General features: G+C 42.3%; 1 protein-coding gene across 2 annotated transcripts in view; it reads right to left on the bottom strand.

The window, feature by feature from the left end:
- Positions 1-3,169: 3,169 nt before the first annotated feature.
- Positions 3,170-21,954, bottom strand: part of LOC137433894 (fibronectin) — a 270,389-nt gene continuing 251,604 nt past the window's right edge. For both annotated transcript variants that reach the window (XM_078785942.1, XM_078785943.1), the window contains 8 exons: positions 20,603-20,782; positions 20,407-20,496; positions 15,861-16,039; positions 15,560-15,698; positions 10,345-10,512; positions 7,888-8,013; positions 6,389-6,495; positions 3,170-3,841 (listed from right to left, as the gene is read on the bottom strand). In XM_078785942.1, the coding sequence (XP_078642068.1) occupies positions 3,812-3,841; positions 6,389-6,495; positions 7,888-8,013; positions 10,345-10,512; positions 15,560-15,698; positions 15,861-16,039; positions 20,407-20,496; positions 20,603-20,782 (1,019 nt within the window). In that variant the 3' untranslated portion in view covers positions 3,170-3,811. The remainder of the gene's footprint in view (positions 3,842-6,388; positions 6,496-7,887; positions 8,014-10,344; positions 10,513-15,559; positions 15,699-15,860; positions 16,040-20,406; positions 20,497-20,602; positions 20,783-21,954) is intronic.

The following is a 21,954-nucleotide window of genomic DNA, read 5'->3' as shown; positions in this document are numbered from 1 at the left end:
CGCACAAGATCTGCCTTCAACCCTCTTATGGTTAAACTGCCAAAATCAAGAATCTCTGCTCACCTTCATTCCTCTTTTCTCCCACCTCTGGAACAAACTCCCTCACTCTCTTCAATCCCACTCCACCTTCCAGGTCTTTAAAACAGCTGTTCACCACCATCTCTTATCTTCCCCCATCCAAAACCTTGATCTTTTCTACCCCTGCTAATTTCACCCCAAATCCACTTTTTTGAAATACCAACTTCTGTCCTGGAAGTCCTTGGTGTCCTTGTGTTTTATACTTCTCCCACCCCCCTCCCCCCTTTCCCACGCCTCCTACCCCCAAGCCCTCCCTCCCACACATCTCCCTGCTCTCAAATGTTGTGTTTGTGTGCTTCCTCTTCTCTCCCCATCTTGTCTACCACTCCCTCTTTTTATATATTTTGTTTGTCTGATTTGTTTGTGAAATAAATGTTTGCTCTTTCACGAGCCTCGATTCTGTATCCAAAAAAAAAAAAAACACAACTTGTTTTTAATTTTGAGAACGTTTAAAATACTCTTTGGATGAGCTTCGGTCACAGCTTGTAGACCCACAGTTTGGAGAGGTTCTTGGATTGAAAATTTGATGGACTTTTCCTTGCTGATGGTCAGAGATGGTCATTGATTAAGTCTAAGGAATTATTCGGATTTGTCTTTGTTGAACACACTTTCGATATTTTAAAATGTTTTTGCATTTTTAAGTTTGTAAAAAGCTTTATTTTTCCCGCTTTTCAGAAGGGTGGGAGTTTGCCATTTTCCCATTTATGATGTGCTTAATTATTATTTGTACAAATCCAACTTTAGGCATTGTTCTTGTCACTGCAATTTCTAAAAAAGAAAGCTTTACAAACCTTTTTTGTCCTTCATTGTGTGTGCAATTTTTTTATTTTTTTTTGTATACAACATCGAGGCTCATGTAAGAGCTAACATTAATCAAAAAAAAAAACTGACATATAAAACATATAATAAAGGGAACAGGAGACAAGATGGGGAGAGAGGGAAGCAAACAAGTACAACAGTATAGAACAGGGACATCGGGAGATCTGTGGGAGGGAGAGAGCTTGGGGGGAGGAGGCATGGGAAGGGGGGTGGGGGGGGAGGGAGGTATAAAACACATGGACACTGCTAGGACTTCCAGGAAAAATGTTTGCATTGAAAAAATGCATTGTTGATCGAGTGATCTTCCTACAAGGGAGGAGGAAACAGCGAAAAATAACTCGTATAATCCGTGTTGTGGTTGATCCCACGTGGTGATTGGAACAAGGAATGTGTGAGCGTTTGTTCTCACTCTCAAAATATCTTGGACCAAAACTTGTCCCCCATCCCTCCGACAAGGAAATATCTGACTGACCATCTGACTGTCCATGTACTTTTGTGTACGTGCTATTTCAAAAAAAACGTTTAACATTTAGCTTTCATATTGCACATATCTATTCCTCATGACATTATCTCAACCTGATTAAATCACGGCTGTGATTGGCTGACTTATGTTGCCATGACAACCATTTCAGTAACTTGGCTTGTGCACGCGATATTTCAAAGAAAATTCAAGATTTAGCTTTCATATTACACACATCGATTCCTTATACCACCCAAAAGGTGGGGAACTGGAGCCATTGAGCATGCCCTTTCATTCTGAAATGAAAGAGAGAGTGAGGAGGATTGTGTGGTTGCAATAGGTTAGAACACTGACTTCTGCATGTGGACACGTGGATACGTAATGTGTACATGAGTCTTTTTGAAGATTAAAGGTAAACGACAGATCGACAAATGCACGGTGTAAAAGTACCATCAAAGTGGGAAATGTGGAGTTGACAGAGACATAGCATCAATTCAATAATGACTAATAATTAAAAAGAAAACCTGACCAAATTTGCAATTTAATTTGTATCAAATATACATTCATTAAATGGAAATATTAGAGGAAAGTAAATTTTATTTATACTTTACATTGTGGCTGGGGAATGCGGTGATGAAAAGAATTCTGGTTACCTAAGGAATGCATCTTAAGGGTACCTCACACCAAAAAATGTTTTTTACGGACGTCCACGGATGGTCTTTCTACGGCAGCGTTGCGATTTTTTGAGCAAAATCGTGAACACCCGGGAGAGGATTTTGCTTGACCGTGATCGATTCACAGCGGTTTAGTACGGACTGCTACGGCTTCTTTGCGGATATACACGGTGGAGATATGGTGCTTCTACGTTTGCTTGCGGTTCCTTACGGTTCCCGGCCCAGAATATAAAAACCGGGCCCCCCCTTCCCCACCCCCCCCCCCCCCTGCTCTCCCCTCATTCTGCTGCTGACTTCCAAGGGGGCAAGACCTATCCAGGAGAGCCATGGACGGAGCACCCGCTGCCCAGAGTCCAAGGAGAGGGAGAATCCTTGCGGATGGTTAAGATGGCCTTACGGAGTCTTACGGTGGTGTTACGGCAGTTGCGGAAGTGTTGAGGAAGCGTTACGGTCTAGATTTCCGTAGCACTGCCGTAATTGTCTTACGAGAGTTTTGGTCTGGACCAAAACTCTCGTAAGAAATTACGACCCCTCCCGGACGCTTAAGGATCCATACGAATGCTCCAGGAAGCGTTGAGGATGTCCCAGGTGCCACAAGGAATGCTCCCGGTTGTGCACGATTTTTTCGCCGCAACGCCGCCGTAAACGTCGTAACGACCCCGTAAGGCCGGTGTGAGGGGGGTTTTACGAAGAGCGGGAACACTAAACAGATCAGGATGTAACAACAAAAAGGACAGGAGAGGGTGAACACCAATTCAATGTAACTGTACATTTGTTTGTTTGTTGTTTCTCCCCCTTTAAGAGTGGTTTGGTCCAGGAAGTTGAAATCTTATATCAGCAGTTGCATAAAAATGCCCAATAAATATCCTTCCAGACACGGTTGTCTAATGGTTGGAGTGTCCACTCCCAGTATGAGAGGTCAGCGGTTCGAACCCCATCCGAGTTATACCAAAGACCTGAAAAATGTTCCGTGCTGCTTCCTTGCTTGATGCTCAGCATTTAAAAATGATGGAGCACAGACAAACAGCAATAGGTTGGCAACCATTGCACAAAGCCTGAGGGGCCAAATGGCTTCCCCAGAGTTGAAGTTCCTTGTAAAGGAAGTCGTATTTACTTATATTGAAGAGTACAGCATTAATGAAATTGTAAATCCCAACTTTATTTCAATTCATTTTCATAGTAAGAAGTTTTTCGTGTTTTTTTTCAAATACTCTAGACGAATAATTTTTTTTTTCCCATCAATTTTGATTGTGCAAGTGTAAAATCCACGTATGTTAAAGTATGTACACATTCAAAGACACTCCCAAATGTGCAAAAAAAAAAAAAAAAGGAAACAATCATCACCAAATCTTGCACAAAATCCCAAAATCATTGAATGAAATCAAAAACAAACAAACAAAAGAAAACTCACATTGCTCCAAGCAGGTAGATTACATGGTATAATCAGAGTACGACCTTGAGTTCAACATCCCGGCACTGGTACGGTATTCAAACCGAGCTCGCTTATGAATAGATGTGGCGGATTTACCTTTGGTTAAGATTCGAGGTTTTTTGCGTGCAGAGATAAGCAAGTGATCTGCAAAGTTGTGTACCTCAACATGGAAATAACAATTCAAAAATGCGCAATCCTCCCAGCCGCCATCAGGGTGACCTACCCAGACGATTGCTGCGAACAGACGGACGGACGGATGTGAAACGTGTGGTTTGTAGATTTTGACTTCGTTGATGACTTCCTCATTTTTCCATCCATCTCTTGGAGGCCAATTTTGGTTTTGTCGAGTCATGGTTGTTCACACTCGCAATGCCACCCCTAATCAGATGGGATGGGACACGATGTAAAAAAAAAAAAACCAGGGTTAACATGTGAGATGTTACATCTTTGGCATCTTATGCTAACAGGCATTACCTTTATTTGCTTACCTAGTTATGAAAGCATGAAGTTTGCAGGTGGTGTATGTTGTTGGCTCATTAAGCCATTGAATACTCGGTGAGCCTAATTTGATCAACATGGACCAAAACTGGACCTTTGAGGAAAAGACCATGTACATAATGTGATGTTGATGATTAATAATGTGATGTCAGTTCTACTTGAACGTGCCCGTTGCACGGAGATGGCCGATCAATCTCCCAGAGCAGCCCAAAGATCCTTCACATTTAAGATATTAATAATGTCGTGTTAAAATCATGGCTGAAGTGGGGAAATATGGAATATCTGAGGTGTGATGCTCACCTGTGAGCCGTCTGGTCTAGATTTCATTCCAAACTCGACTGTGGACTATCATCCTGGTGCTTATTCGGTATTCCGTCTATCATCGGGGAGGTTAGGCCAAGGGCCGTTGCTCCAGCAGATTACCTGGGACATTAAAGATCCCAGGCTATCTTTTGTAAAGCTTCGGCAAGTTATCTCTGGTATCCTGAACAAATTACAAATTCCTGTTTTAACCTGTAGGGGGCACTGCGACAGTCGAACAGCGACACTCCAAAAAACTCCCCGTCCCCCATTTCCTCCACTATCTAAAGGGTTTCCGGTCACGACAGCAAGGCAAGGCGATCCCAGCCAGACACTCGTCAAGCTCTCCAGGTTTGGTCACATGTCCGGCTATTTATCTTCCATGTATTTTATGGATCTAGCAATGTTATCATTGCATCAACAATTTATTACAAAAGCAACTAGAACGGGGCACTCGGGAGTACTTTAGCCGGGCTGATCAGTTTGTGTTTTGTATCCCACTGATAGGACAATATCTGGACCTGAACCCTGAAGACCTGAACCAAAATCGAATCGGCTTGTTCGTGTCACCTAACCAACCCATCCACCAGGTTTTGTCATAATCCATCTACAACTTTTTGAGATATTGTCTACAGTATATATGTTTTGTGGCCCCAATCTCTCAATGGTGAAGAATCACTTTTAAAATTCTTGAATTCAGATCTTCCCCAAAATCTAATCAATTCGTCATTGTCACACACCCAACCTGCCCACCAGGTTTTGACTGAATCCGTCCACAACTTTTTTGAGAAATCCTGCTCGCACACAAACGGGTGAAAACGACCTCGATCCACCTTCGGAGGCGGAGGTAACTATTGTATCGTGGAATGTTTGGGCCGACACCCCCTAAGTTCCAAATTTGTTCCCTCCTAAATTTCCTCTCCTCTTATCTCGACCTTCTTCTCACCTCTCCTTCCACTCTTACAAAACTTCCTTTTTCTGAATTTCATGCCCTCGTTCTTACATAATAAGTAGATTCCCCCTTAATGAACTGTATATTTCTGTAAACTAAGTGTTGTAAGTATGTTTGTTCGATTGGGCTGATGAAGTGGAACATACAACTTCAGCCAACCCCTTTCATCGGCAGGCTACTTGTTTGGGGGTCACAAGGACCTCTTTATTAGATTGCACACTGAATTTATATTTTATTTATGGGCTGACAGGATGGTCGAGATGTACATACACTTGCCTCTAAGCTGTCTTCCTTGTGTTCCAATCCCACCTATAAACTGTCATCCCGATGATTCACAGGTAGGGTGATTCATCAAGGTGTGTGCCATCCCTCGGATGGACGTTAAACTGGGGGTCCCGTTTTAACTGGGGTATTAGTTAGTGGACGCTAAAGATCCCATGATGTCCTTCACGAAGAGGAGGCAACCTATCGCTGGCACCATTAAATAAATTACAAATTCCTGCTCCAACCAGCAGAGGGCATCTCATCAGTGGCATGGCTGCGCCCTCAGCCAATAGTACTACCCCGCAGCCTTGTGCTGCATATGTACGAAGAATATTATTTGTATTTGTAAAGGTTCCCTGGTACTTTATGTGAATTTCACATTAACGTGTTTTGAGATTTTTTTTTTTTTAAATTAATGAAGGACAACATATGGTACTCCAAACTCAAATCAAGGAATATAAATAAAATAGGTCCTTTAACATGTCAGATGCAGCAGCGATATCCAGGTTTAGATCCCAATCTGAATGGAGACATTTTAGAGGCAGCACCTCCTGCTATTATTGCTCCATAGTCGCAGTCTTAGTTGGATGACACTCGGTTGGGAACAAATCCTGGATCAGACAGTTTTAATGCATGAAGCACATTGAAACCTGCTATCCTCATGTCCTCCCTCAACCTTTTACACTAGGCCTTCTAGTGAAGTCTCACACCAAAGTACTCACCTGGCTTCACTTTCCAGATATGACAGCGTCAGCATATTTAAGCTCATCTCATCTAATCAAATTTAATTTTATCCCATAAATGAATGGAAACGTCATTTTGAGTTATTGAGGAGGATTTAAAAACCACACGTTATGGAATTGTATAACTACCAACTCGGTTTGGCCACATGTCAAGTTATCCAGGTATACCTGCATCCCTCCCAGGCATGTACACGTGCAATCGGTGTCATCGTAGATCTTCTTCCAGCTTTTCCCCACTGCATACTGCTTTCCATCATCAAAGCACATGGTATCATCTGCAAAGTAAGGTAAGGTGTAGAATGTCACTCAGCACCCTCTCCCCAAAATGTGGCAATACCTGATGGTAAATTCCTCAAAAATATACACAACTGAACCAGGTGTACATCCCATTCATGTAGTAGCAGAAAGCTTAGTTGGTTTCATGGAATGGTGTGGGATGTAAAAGGTGTTAAATAAAAAATAATCACATCTACACAATACCTTCAAATGACACGTCTCCTTGAGATAGACAATATCCCACTAAGGATTTGTCAAACCTGCCGATTATATGGTTTGGACGCAAAAAAAACCAAACAGGTAGACAGAAAGGGCCACGGAAACATCCCTCAGACCAAACGGGGTGAGGTTTCATTATTAATAACCATGGTGTAGGCTTTGCTGGACCGAATGGCCGCTCCTGCATTTTCCCTAGTACGGTAACACGTATTAAATATGTATGGGCCTTTTCTTTTTCTTTTTCTTTTTTTGTACACAAGATCGAGGCTTGTGTAAGAGCTAACATTAATCACAAAAAAACAAACGGACACATAAAGAAACATATAATAAAGGGAGCGGCAGACAAGATGGGGAGAGAGAGGGAAGCACACAAGTACAACAGCAGAGAACAGGGACATCGGGAGATCTGTGGGAGGTAGAGGGCTTGGGAAGAGGAGGCATGGGAAGGGGGGTGGGGGGGTTGGGGTGGGAGAGGTATAAAACATATGGACACTGCTCGGACTTCCAGGAAAGAAGTTGGAATTTCAAAAAACTGGATCTGGGGTGAATTAGCGGGGGTAGAAAAGATCAAGGTTTTGGATGGGGGAAGATAAGAGATGGTGGTGAACAGCTGTTTTAAAGACCTGGAGGGAGGAGTGGGATTGAAGAGGGTGGGGGAGTTTGTTCCAGAGGTGGGAGAAAAGAGGAATGAAGGAGTGAAGGTGAGCAGAAAGTCTTGATTTTGGCAGTTTAACCATAAGAGGGTTGCTGGCAGATCTTGTGCGACCTGAAGGAATATTTGGGGGACAGAGCACAGACAGAGCTGGGGCAGCAAGACTGGAGAGGAGTCGGTAGAAGACAGAAAGACCACCAACCTGCCTATGGTGAGCGAGTGAAAGGCCCTCAGAGTTAACTTCATCGCAGGAGATTCCAATGATTCTATGATAATGGTGACACTACCAAGGTTTTTTGTTGTTGTTGTTGTATACAAGATCGAGGCTCATGTAAGAGCTAAAATTCACTCGTGTATATTATACGTGTATAAATATACTCGTGTATATTCGAGTTCACAGTATTCAAGTGAAGATTTTGCAGTCAAAACAGATTTTCCAAAAGAAACCAAAAATTGATACATCACAGAGATCGATGAATGAACTGCTCGTTCATGTTCTCATCATCGTTTTCATCCTCACCCGGTTCACAATGAATTTCTCCTCGTTGGTGTCCCAGGCAGGTGCACAGCAAGCTCTGGCCCTGTTCACTCTCCTGAAACCACTGTTGGCCAGGCCGGTAGCTTACGCTGTTGTCATAGCACCAGTCTGTAAGTACAGAGATTATGAGGGATGTCAGAAGGAAAAATACTGGCACAGTAAAAATTCCATGGTCGATCAGTTGAAGAAAATAAAAGAAATTAATTGTCAATTCCTTTTGAGAGGATGAAGTGAAGGGGAGACATGTAGTTGCAGCTGGTTATAGGTGACTTACTGGTTTACCTTTTATGTTGAATCAAAATGGCAATTAATGCACAAATACGATATAAAAAAATTAATATTAAGTCTCTGTTATCTAAGAGAGCCTGGTGTTGGCTTAGCGATTAGGGTGCCGGCTTGGGATCCTCGGATCCTGGGTTAAAATCCCGGTCGATCACTGAATTAACGCCAGGTGGGTTGACTCAGCCTGTCATCCTTCCGAGGTCGGCAAATTGAGTACCAGTTCACTGGTAATTCCATGTGTGTCACAAGAGGCGACTAACAGGGTTGGCTGCAGGAAGGGCATCCGGCCATAAAACATTGCTTCAAAAAAGGGGACCCCGGTGCCCAAAAAGGCCAACCCCTGCTCTGTGGGGGAAAATGGCCTCCAAAGGTGGTTCTTCTTTTCTTCTCTGTAATCCAAGAGGAGATATACAGTAATGCCGAACACTGAAAATTTCAAACGTTTCAGACGTATCCTGGCAGTTCTCCTCTGTCTCTCCGAATTCTCGCGGTGACACTACCAACGTATATCTTCATTATGTAATTAAATGAGAACTGATTCTTTCTATTGCTAAATATTTTGTGTATTACGTATCAGGGTGCAAGGACGTCCTTAAGTGTACACTAAGGTCTTGTGCCATCCCAGTCGTCACCTGGAGCATCAGGCCACAAACAGGTCAGCTTGGCGTAGCATTTGCCGCAAATGCCTGGACCACTTTGAATGTGGGAGACTTGCTATTGAGAGACAGCGGAGGCAAGAAAGGAAAACATGCCAACGTCGATCTCTGCAAGGACCAGTCTATACCTGCGATGTTTATGGTACACTAAAGGTTGGGAGACACAGTTAATACATCTTGGAATACCGTTAAAAACAATATTCCAAGCAACTCGTGAACCTCAAACTCCAGCACGAAACTAGGAGATGAACTGGAAATCCAAAGAAAGTAACATGTACGTGTTCCCACAGGTTTAAGAAAGGATAAACCTCACAGATACTGCATGGTAGCCATGTCAGGATTCCTGTCGTAATTTCTGTTGTGGACCATTCGGTTCCTGGTAACGCAAGTTAAAGTTTTGAATGAAGTTGAGTTGTATATATTTTTTTGAACACTTATTTGCATAATAGCAGGCAAACATATTGTACATCGCTCCTTTCCTATTCCATCTCCAGTCGCTGCATGACGTCATCGCCGGGCACCGAAGGGGGCCCGGCAATGACGCACGCTGAAAGGGAGTACTCAGTTTTCACTATGGTTTCTTTCTTTCTTTTCTTCTTGTTTGTTTGTCCAGGTGATATCTCAGCCATCCTTTGAGCTCGGAAGCTGAAATTTCGGCACAATAGTGAGCATGTGCTTTGGCAAAAACGGTATTTTATGTATTTTGATTAATCAATTAATTCATTGACATATGTGGGAAAATGACATGCCCAGATAATGAATTGAACCCAGGTCCTCTGTTGACCATACCAGTGCTCTGCCATCTGAGATGTCTGGGCGATTATATGTGTGAGAAAATTTCATGCTTGGTCAGGGTTGCCCAGATAGCTCGGATGGCAGAGCACTGATACGGTTCACCAGAAGACCTGGGTTCAATCCCCGGTCTGGGCATGTAATTATCCTGCATATATCAATTAATTAGTTATAATCCTTTTCATTTATGTAATTTAATCAATTAATTATTTAATTGTAATCGATTTATTAAGTACTCATCTGGGCAATATCTCAGGCACCTTTTGAACGAGGAAGCTGATATTTGGACATGACAATGACAAAGTTATTTCGCTGTAAAGGGTATTTTGAATTATTGATTAATCAATTGATTATTTAATTATTCAATTAATTGCTTAATTTTTTTTTTTTTAAGTTAGATTCAGATGAAACGGTGGTGGTTTAGGTATTATATTAGCCAATTGATTAATAATTTAATTCTTTTACGATTATTATTTATTTTAATTACGTAATCAATCAATTATTGTACACCTCTCCCTCCCAATACCGTCTCTATGTGCTGCATGGCGGCATCACCAGATGGGTTGGCTGCCGCTGGAGGATGTGTTATTTATTTATTTGGCATGGGGTCTGTGTACTTTGAATGTATCTGTACTTGTTTTGTCCTTAGTCCTATGCTTCCTTATGCTTCCTTATTCCTTATGCTTCCCACAAACCTGCTTGCTCTTACCAGCTGAGTTACAGTGCATGTACCCACTCCCTTGGCTGCAACAGGTGCACGACAGCGTGATGCCATCTGTCCCAGTGGTGTTCCACTGCTCGCCAGCCAAATAAGTATGACCAAGGGTTCCATCTACACAATTGGCAGGGCTTTGACCTTCTTGTTGCTTGTCAGAAACTGCAGAGAGAAATGTAGGGAACATAAATGCATGCCAAAAAAATTACTCATCGTTTTTTCAATGTTTCAACACATCATCAATGTTTTTCAGGAGATTCAAATTTCACTCTGATGACGATCATTGTTCCATAAATTAGTCCATGGGCTGGATAGACCCACCGTGCACCCCCCCCCCCCCCCCCCCCAGATTCCTCACCCACTGGTATATTTTTGTCCATTAGGGTCTCCTTGATGAAAAAAAAGATGTTAACAAGGAAAATGTAGGGATGGACTTTATGTTATCACCCTATTTTCATCGGTACCCCCTAGACGACATTTTGCGATTGTTGAATATTTAATTTAAGGGGGTATGGTTACTTTTTTGGCTAGTATGTCAGTATCAACAATCTGATCATTACAATTTATATATCATTGAAAAGGTAATTGAATTACCTCTCCAATGGTGTATTAATATTTCAGCTACCACCACTACTCATACATCTACAACCGTTCGAAGTGAATATATATCGACAAGTCTCATAAAACATCGAAAATATCCCCTCGTATACCAAAACATATTTTTAAATATATATTTTAAACAGGTACACGCTATTAATGAGTATTTATAAGATGGAAACACATACAAGAAGATAATCAAAACATATTTTGACTTTCAGATTATTATAAGCCGTAGGAAAATGTGAAAAACCAAGATGGCCGCCAAATCGTCATACGAAAATCTGTAAATTCTCATATTTTCCCTCAGATGAGATGCATACATGAATGAAAGTTCCTTTTCTATGTTTTCAGACCCAAGGAATCCATTTCCACCAATGTGTTTAGAAAATAAGTACAACTTATCAAGATGGCAGCCATGTCCAATTGAAAATTGCTAAACATCAATTATGTTTTAACATTTTTGTACCATAGTGAAATTATCGTTACAACAATGAAAGGTTGTTTTGTACAGTTTATGACCGAATCCTGTTTTTGTATAATTTCAGGTATATGTTCCATAACGATGTGTAGCCCGTGATTGAGATGAAACAGACTAAAAGACGCAAATGTGAACAAGAGTGTGTTGAATACACGAATTTGATGAGATACCCTGTCACTCCAGTTCCATACAGCATGGGTACCGCAGACGGATTCCTGGCCAAGACAGACAAAGCGAAGGGTCTGCAATATCTCCTGAAGGATACAGAAGATGTTCCACTACCAAGAGCTGATACCCTAATTATTCAAGATGGCAATGCCTTATTTCACACCTTGCAGGACATCCCAGGCAATTTCCAACAAATCGCTTACAGAATATATGATGCTTTGCCCAAGCAGAACGACATTGTATTCAGCACAGACATGTACAAAACTCAATCGGTGAAGGGGATGGAACGTGAAAGACGAGGATGCGGAGACAAGTTGATTATCCGTGGACCACTGACAAAGAAACCCATCAATTGGAAGCTCTTCTTAATGAATGATCACAACAAAATACAACTGAGCCAAGTTCTGAGTGATGTTTGGAGTGAGAACGAATTCGCTTCAAAACTGCTCCAGCATAAGATGGTTGTCGTAGTTGAAGGACATGCCTACATGTTGAGCTCAGATGATGGAAACACAATGAAAAGAACTGAAATTACTTCCCTGTATTCAACACAAGAGGAGACAGACACGCGAGTCATCATATACTGTCTCTATGCACAAGAGAGAGGATACCAGGTTGTACGTATCCGAAGTCCAGATAGCGATGTGTTCTTCATTGCTCTTCATCACGCTCCGACCCTAGATGTAACACTGCTATTCGACACAGGCTCTGGAAATAAAAAGCGGCTCATAAATATCACAGATCTTGCACATGGCTATGGTCAACAGTTCTGCACTGCCGTGATGGCCTTGCATGCATTTACGCACTGTGATACCACTAGTGCCTTCAAGGGCATTGGGAAAATACGGCCAATTAAAGTGCTCCAAAAGATGCCAGCATTCCAGTCTGTATTAGCGAGCCTTGGAGACGAATGGACTGTTCCTGAAGCTGTGTACACTGAATTGGAGGCATTCACGTGTGCTATCTACGGGAAACCCCGGTATAAGAAGGTAGACAACTTACGCTACGCAATGCTTACGGAGAAATGTGGCAGTCCTGATGGAGCAGTTAATCTCGGTCGGAATATTGACCTCAGCCAGCTTCCCCCTTGCGTAACAGTACTGCATCAGCATATTAGGCGAGTAAACTACCAGGTGGCCATCTGGAAGAGGGCACACGTTCCACAACCTGATGTCCCAAGTCCTGCAGACGGTAATGGTTGGAAAGTTGGAAAAGGTGACAAGCTTGAACCGGTGTGGTTTGAAGGAGACGCACTACCAGTCGACCGTGCGGATGTAGATAGTGATACCGACACCGAGGACTCAGATGATTCGGGTGCCTCCGATGAGGATGAAGATGAAGGAGTCGACGACTTCTCGCAAGACGATGATGACGATGATGACAGTGATGATGATGATGATGATGGCACTTAGCCAGCTGTTTCATGAAAGAGTTTGCTCTTTGATATTGCAAAAACATTGTTAATCAATTAGGAATACTTTCACAATATAATTATGTATATTATGTTTCTGCAGATGTGATTTACCATGTTACTGTCCACATTAATTACCTGGTCATTTAATTCAGTATTACCATAATGAAATAAGTCTTTGTATTTTGTTATTTGCCGTTCGGTAGTTGACCTGCCTTGGTTTTACCAATTTTTAGTTGTTGTTGTGCATGCATAGTCGACATGTTTTTAACCATAATATGATCCATTAAGGTGTCGACAGGGTTGTAAAACTTCCATATCACTCACTCACTCACTTTGTATTTTGTTTTGATTTCCGTGGGTGATTAAATATTGAATCCTCCGGACGAAAGTCGGGAACGCCGTGGTTTAGGGTTACGCGGCGTCCGAGAGATTTCCTTGCGACCGCTCTGCAGTCTGCAAATGTGAACATGGTGAATGGATTTTGATCATATTTGGTATTAATCATGGTTACGAAAGGTTACGAAACACAGTTTTGTATTTGTTATTTTAGTACTGCATATTATTATTATCAATTAGCACCAATGTTTAGCAATTTTCAATTGGACATGGCTGCCATCTTGATAAGTTGTACTTATTTTCTAAACACATTGGTGGAAATGGATGCCTTGGGTCTGAAAACATACAAAAGGAACTTTCATTCATGTATGCATCTCATCTGAGAGGGAAAATATGAGAATTTACAGATTTTCGTATGACGATTTGGCGGCCATCTTGGTTTTTCACATTTTCCTGAGGCTTATAATAATCTGAAAATCAAAATATGTTTTGATTATCTTCTTGTATGTGTTTCCATCTTATAAATACTCATTAATAGCGTGTACCTGTTTAAAAAAAATATTTAAAAATATGTTTTGGTATACGAGGGGATTTTTTCGATGTTTTATGAGACTTGTCGATATATATTCACTTCGAACGGTTGTAGATGTATGTGTAGTGGTGGTAGCTGAAATATTAATACACCATTGGAGAGGTAATTCAATTACCTTTGAAATGATATATAAATTGTAATGATCAGATTGTTGATACTGACATACTAGCCAAAAAAGTAACCATACCCCCTTAAATTAAATATTCAAAAATCGCAGAATGTCGTCTAGGGGGTACCGATGAAAATAAGGTGATAACATAAAGTCCATCCCTACATTTTCCTTGTTAACATCTTTTTTTTCATCAAGGAGACCCTAATGGACAAAAATATACCAGTGGGTGAGGAATCTGGGGGGGGGGGGGGGGTGCACGGTGGGTCTATCCAGCCCATGGACTAAATGAGCCAAACCTTGGACCACATGGTATGATTTAATCTCAACGATACTACTGATGCTACATATATATATATAGGAATTCCCTAGCAAGGAATTGCAATGTGGAGGAGGCTATTGAGCCCATGAAGCCTGTGCAACCTATTGTTGACAACCTTTGGTTGTTTGCCCGTAAGTGCTGAGTGCCGAGTAAGGAAGCAGCACGTGCCATTTTTGAAGTCTTTGGTATGACTTGGCCGATGGTTTTTTTTTGTGTACAAGATCGAGGCTCGTGTAAGAGCTAACATTAATCACAAAAAACAAATTGGCACATGAAACACAAGATAATGGGAGCGGGAGACAAGATGGGGAGAGAGAGGGAAGCACACAAGTACAACCGGAGAGAACAGGGACATCGGGAGATCTGTGGGAGGGAGAGGGCTTGGGGGGAGGAGGCACGGGAAGGGGGGGGGGGGGGGGGAGAGGTACAAAGCACATGGACACTGCTAGAACTTCCAGGAAAGAAAGAAGTTGTTATTTCAAAAAAGTGGATCTGGGGGGAATTAACAGGGGTAGAAAAGATCAAGGTTTTGGATGGAGGAAGATAAGAGATGGTGGTGAACAGCTGTTTTAAAGACCTGGAGGGATGAGTAGGATTGAAGAGAGGTTCGAACCACTGACCTCCGAGATTCAGAGAGGCCGCTCTAACCATTGAGCCACCGAGTCTGGTTAAATAATGAATTATTTATTGCATTAAGTTGAGTAATTGTACTTTTATATCACGGAATGAGAAAATAAGTAAGCTTACATGAAAACATCGACCTCCATGTCATGCATTGGGATTACTCATGCAGATATAAAGACTAAATAATGGAGGATTGATGATCAAGTTCATTTCCATTAGGAAGAACAGAATTGTATTATAATGCCGATGTGTCATTTTGGAAACCTGAAGCACATAAGATTGTTCATGTTCTCCATGCTTATTGTTGAGTGCAGAATGAAGAAATGATATGCTCATCAAAGCACAATTAATTGTTCGTTATCCTTGTACTATGCCAGAGATGTGTGCATCTTTTGTGGGTACTGAATGAAATTTGAGATACAATGCATATTCACTTGTAATCGTCATTGCTAAACATGCTCTCATTGTGAAAATGAAATTGAAAATGAATTGAAAAAATGTGAAAATTGAAAAAATGAAAATGAATTGTGAAAAAAAAAATGAGAGAACATTGTCCACGGTCTCACCTGTATTGTTTAACAGGACAAGCTGATCGAGTACTGTGCTTCGAGCGTCTCCCTGGAGAGCCTCCACGAGCACACGGTACCGCGTACCTGTCTGCAGGCCCGGCAGACTAGCTCTCTCCACCTGTCTTGGTAGAATAATCTACCGTGTCGAAAAGAAAAGAGCATATACATAGTTTATAATGCATTATGGTCCCTTCAAATGAAACACTAACCACTCACACATGACTCCTGCAACCAGCAGCTTGACGCACATTGAAAGAAGGCAAACTTTGTACACCGAGATACCTTTATTGCACTGTACCTGCAATAGTGTGCTGTTGCCATCTTGCGGTAGGCAGGAAAGCAGATACCGGGAAGCCGAAGGCACCGAGTTCCACCTGATGCCGACACTGGCTGGATTTGAAACGGGTACAGGTGAGTCTTCCTCTTTGCGGGTTTGTATGGCTTCAACTGCGAGGATTTCCGGTGTTCCTGGCAATCCTAGAACAAAGCAAATGCGTGTAGTCACCGACATTACTGGAAATTACAGAATGCTTCCTCCTGCCATTACAGGTCTTGTGTAATACCTGAATATCAACATCAGATTCTCATCCCAAGTTGATAACGGATGAGCTTGTGGGCTCTAGAATGGAATTGATGGATCTTGGTAGAGGTAGGTGACCAATACTTGCCCACGTCTACACGAAGTTACCAACTCTTGAGATAAGATGACTCGGGATGTTTAAACTACTTGCCAGTGGAATCCAATTGGAATTAAAATATATATATTGCCCGTACGTGGGTGCCCGTTCCTTGCCAAAAAAAAAAAAAAACGCTACCCGTACGCTCTACCCCGCCCGTACGCCCGTAAACAAAAAAAACAACGCTCTTCGCTTCCGCCCTTCGCTCTGACTGAATTGGGAGAAATAATGCGCATAAGAAATCGAATTACGTACCGTAATGGCGGTCAGCTCGTAACGCGCTCAGCTCCGCTCGTCTCACATCGGCCACGCCTACGCAACAAAGCGTTCTGTGATTGGCTGCCGGAAAGCGTGCTGCCGGACAGTCTTCACTGTCCGGAAGTTCGCAAATCGCAGTTACGATGAATCGTTTTAATTTAATCGCAGTTTGAATTCGTTTTAAAACATAGTTTAACGGCAACATAGTTTTCCAACGTGAAATAAATGAATACGCTGTCAAATGTGCCGTCCGAGGCAGAGTCTGATCGCCACGTTCGGCACACGTGATAGCTCGCTGCTCTCTGATTGGTTGAAGCGTTTTTTGGACATAGCTCGGTAAGTACTTGTCCGATTAATTACAAACCTTGAAAAGGCACATCCTCGGGTCCCCAGCAATATACCTGGCAAGTTTAAAGTATATCGGACCCGTGGTTGTCGAGAAACAGCGGTCACAGACACACAGACACACAGACACACAGACACACAGAGATTACTGGAATTATAGATAGATTACTCTTTTTTAAGGTTAGGTGAAAGCAGATTTGAGTAAAAAAGAGAAAGGTTGAAAGATCGTGAAGGAGTGTGGTGGAATTACTTCATGAACAGAATGGGAATAGAAAGGTGAAATTTGGCTGTAAAAGATGGAGTTGGATGAAAGAGGATGGGAGGGGCAAGACAACACATGCTCGCAGGGGTATGGGAAGGGTGTGGGGGGAGGAAGAGGCATGTGAGGTGAGGAGGAAATTGTTTTGTTTTTTGTATTTAAGATATTAAACAAAGGGTATAAAGTTCGGAGAAAGTAAGGGGTGAAAATAAGGTAGTAAAGAGAAAGGATGTCCTTGGACGTTCGTGGACACACAACGCCCAACAACGGAACTGGGTAGGCCTCAAAAAGCACGGTATGAAAAATCCGACTAATACTCACAAATTAGCACGAACTTTAAAATAAAACCGAACAAGAACATCCAAACACGAACTAGAACTAGAACTAGAACGGCAGTCAGTCGAGCACATACCTCCGCCAGGCTGAACAGTTTGTTTTGTATCCCACTGATAGGCTGGATCTGCATTCGGACCTGAACCAAAATCTAATCGTCTTGTTCTTGTCGCCTAACCAACTCGTCCATAGAGTTTAGTCATAACTTGTCCATCACTTTTTTTTAAATATCATGTTATATAATCACTTTTCGCCCGATCTCTCAATGGTGAAGAATCACTTAAAAATTAAATAATTCTCGTATCCGAAACCATATTCAGAGCATCACCAAAATCAAATCGATTAGTCCTTGTCACACACACAACCTCTCCACCAAGTTTCGTCTAAATCCGTCCACAATTTTTGAGATATCCTGCTACGTATCGTTTTTGGCTCTATCTCCCAATAGTGAAGAATCACTTTTAAAATTCTAGTAGCCGGATCCGAATCTGGATCTGGATCTTCTTCCCCCATCTTTAGCCAAGTCTTCCTCGGTCTTCCCCGTCCTCTACTTCCTTCTACATTCATTTCCATCCCTCTTCTCAACCAGTCACTTTCATCCTTCCTCAACACATAACCAAACCATCTCAACCTGTTCCTCTTCACAGCATCAATCACAGGCTCTATTCCCATCATCTTTCGCAATTCATCATTTGTCTTTCTCTCAACGATACTCCACACATCCACCGAACCATTCGCATTTCCACCCTTTCCAGCCTTTGTTGCTGCTCTATGTTCATTACCCATGTCTTGCTCCCATAAATCATAACACTTCTCACACATGCAGCATACACCTTTCCCTTCAGCTTCAACGACACTCCCCTCCTCGTCAGCATGCCACTCAGTTCCCGAAACTTCTTCCATGCACATCTCACTCGAGCAACCGTTGCCGAGTCTGATCCACCTTCTCCATTCAGCATGTCTCCGAGGTAACAAAATGTTTTCACACCTTCCAGCTTCACGCCGTCTCCAAGATCCAACTCAACATTTCCTCCATCTGCAGCTCCCTCTGTGCACACCTTACACTTGAATGTAGCTGCCACACTGGTTAATGACTCTCTCAAACCACTACATTTTTGATGAACCCACTCAGCGCACATTGTACATTGAATGGAATTCACTCCAACACCCTTCCTGCACACAGCAGAGAGCCACTTCCCAGTTCTTTCCACCTCACCACATGCTTTACCACCTGCCATCACCTTCGTTTTTCCGATATTCACCTTCAGACCTTTTGTCTCCATACATTCCTTCCACTTGTTCATCTTCTCCTTCAGCCCATCCATACTTTCTGCAATCAACACCAGATCATCTGCATACAACAACTCCCACGGTAAACCCTCCTTTGCGTTCCGAGCCAGCACCTCCAACACAGCTACAAATAGTAGTGGACTTAGTACCGACCCCTGATGCACTCCCACCTTCACCTCAAACTGGACTGAGCTGGACTGACTGAATATATCAGAAGAATGGACTTCCATTCGAGTTAACTCCTCCAATCGCTCTCTGCCAAAGTATGAGTAACATCTGAACACAAGCTACCCTTATTCGTCGTGCTCCACCGGCTAGGTGTTGCATCCTGGAGAACACTGCCTTTCGGAGGGAACATTTTGCTGGCTGTGGACATGAAAGATCCCACATTGCTTCATTAAAGGGTGGTTCATTGTGTGCCAGCAATGTGGGCACATTCCAAATTCCTGCCTTGGACTTCAGCTGAGAAAGCAATGGCAAACAACCTATTGTGTTGCTTGCCCAGACAAAAAAAAAACCACTTGGTTTTTTTTGGTATTCTGTGTTTGTAATAATAATTTGCATCCCTTTACAAGTAACTTCATTGCAGGAGGAGGCCATTGGGGCTCATCAAGGCCTGTGCAATGGTTGCCAGCCTATGGTTGTTTGTCTGTGCTCTGACCTTTTTAAATGCTGAGTTTTAAGCAAGGAAGCAGCATGTACCATTTTTCTTCAAGTGTTTGGTATGACTCGGCCAGGGTTCGAACCACGGACCTCCCAGACTCAGAGCTGATGCTCTATGCATTACTCCACCCAGGCTGGTATAAACTATTTCTTAGATATTTGGGTGATGCTGAAGTGATTGAAATGCAACTACCTCAAGCTTACAAACTGGTATACGATTAAACACTGATCTGGGTACCACTTATTTTACTATAATTCACCAAATGTCTGTCCGTCTGTCTGTCTGTCTGTTCCCAGGTACCGCAAAAACGACTGAACCGATCGCAACGATATTTTGGGTGGGTAATCCTGGGACCCCCTGGAGTAAAATAGGCTATATTGTTTTTCCATTTTTTTTTCCAATTTTCCAATTTTCCAGTTTTTCCAAACGCGATGGAATAATATTTACCGATATAAACAGTGATGTGGCTTTTATTGAAATTCTACAAATACTGTTTAGATTTTGATGATTTGCATGTGATATGATTTAACAGATGTTTATATGAATCGTTTAAAATAAAAAAAGCCTTCAATTTCTGATATTTTGCCTTTTCATTTGCGCCTCCCAATTGAAGCCCCGCCCATAGGGCAGGTACCGTTGCTAGTTATTGTAATTCTAGCATGTGGACAGGTTAACGCAGTAGTTTTTTTTTTTTTGTAACTGGACTGGCTCTACGTTCTACTTTTCTGCGAACACCCGTGATGCACGGTTCATTGAGCGTATAGGTAAGTGTAACTGTCACCATTCCAAGGGCCCATCCTCTTGCCCGTTCAAGCGATTGGAACACAGAGAGTGGGTCATTTGGGTACCAACGAGACAGTGGCGCAACTCGAGGTCACGTGATTGTCTGCCTACCTTGGGAATTTTGTTCATTCTCAGTCGGTATGCTGACATTTCTTGCCTTTTATGGTCATCGCTAGTTCGTTCAGATAATATCTTGCACATAGAAATCTATGGAAGCATGAATGTGTCAGCTTACCTGTTGTGATGATCACAGGTGTAGGTACACTTCGAGCAGCCCCTCTGACAGCACACAATCCAACACGATAAGTTACCCCAGGAAGTAGACCTAAAGGAGAAATACAAACACATTGACTTGTCTTCTAACTAAAAACAAAACAACCCTTTTTCTATATGCCATCATCAAGAAATACACTATATTATTACATGGCAACCTGTAATCTTGGCAGAGTGCAGTAGGGGGCTAAAGAGACGTGTGATTGGCTGGCCGTGGCTTCCAGAAGGGGCGGCCGTGAGTAAGAAGCCGGACAACATGGTGCCACGTGAATGCCAAGCCAGGGTAACGGCATCTGGCCCAATGCCTTGGACCCTCACACGGCCTGGCGGAGGCAAGCCTAATTCACATTGGGGTTGGGGGAGTGGAAGTAAAAAATAAAAAGTTTACATTAAAGAGAAATCCTCTTTGCAATAATCTCATTATAACCACATACTACAGTCGTGGCCAAAAATATTGGCACCCTTGCACCTTTTTCAGATAATGCACCATTTTTTCCAGAAAATTGTTTGCAGTGGAACAAAACAAAAAAGCTGAAAAAATTACTAAATCTTAGCTTATTCCATACAGAAAACCTAAAATGGCCCGGACAATATTATTGGCACCTTTGAGAAGTTTTTAGAAATAATTAGATTTCAAGCAGGTGGTTCTCCTTTACTTTGGAATTGAACTCACCTGTGGTGAGTTGCAGGTGCCTGCAATATAAAAATCACTCATTCACCCAGTTTAAATAGAGAAAAGGAGTCATTCTGCTGTTTTGTGTGACTGTGTGTGGGTTTTCTCACATTCACGTGACACAAATTTTCTCACGACTCACAAGCTCATTTCTCCAATGGGCATGGAGAAAAGAAAGACAACCAGAGATTTAAAAATCGCTCTATAGTGCCTAAACCTTGACTTGAACCTTGAGTGATTTATGACACTTGTATACAAATACACATTCGCATAAATAAATACAAAACAATTACCAGACATTTGAACACGAATTAATCGAACAACACCGGAAGCGGTCGAAGAATAAATCAAACAATACCGGAAGTGGTCAAAATTATTGGTAAAGCTTCTTCTTCCTGAACGTCATCATACTTTTCAGAAACGTGATCAACGGCATATTCACCAGCATGTATTCAACGAAAAGGTAAAATGACGATTTGGATGTAATTGCTTTTCAAATTACATTTTCCCTCATCACAAATATGTTAATGGTTCTTTTTTGCTTGAGCAACGCCGGGTACTCCAGCTATAAACACATATACTTTACTGTGGGTACAAATACAACTTTGTCTGGGGGGTAACATAGGCTATGTGGCTGCGGCCTCATGCGGGGGTCTGGGGAGCCGGGGGAGGGGCGTAAATTCTCTATGTAAATGTGTACCGTGTCGCGCCACCTGGTGCTGGCGGCAGAGGGTATTACAATTTCCCTTTTTTACCTGGGAAACACTGAGGTTAAAGTACTATGCATGGGAAAAATTTTCTTCCTTCCATTCTCCCAACCCCCCAAAACGGAGGGGT

Source organism: Myxine glutinosa, chromosome 10 (assembly GCF_964187855.1).
Source record: "Myxine glutinosa chromosome 10, kmMyxGlut1.1, whole genome shotgun sequence".
Lineage (NCBI taxonomy): Eukaryota > Metazoa > Chordata > Myxini > Myxiniformes > Myxinidae > Myxine > Myxine glutinosa.
The sequence above is the reverse complement of the archived record's forward strand: the minus strand, read 5'-3'. Positions and strand labels throughout refer to the sequence as shown.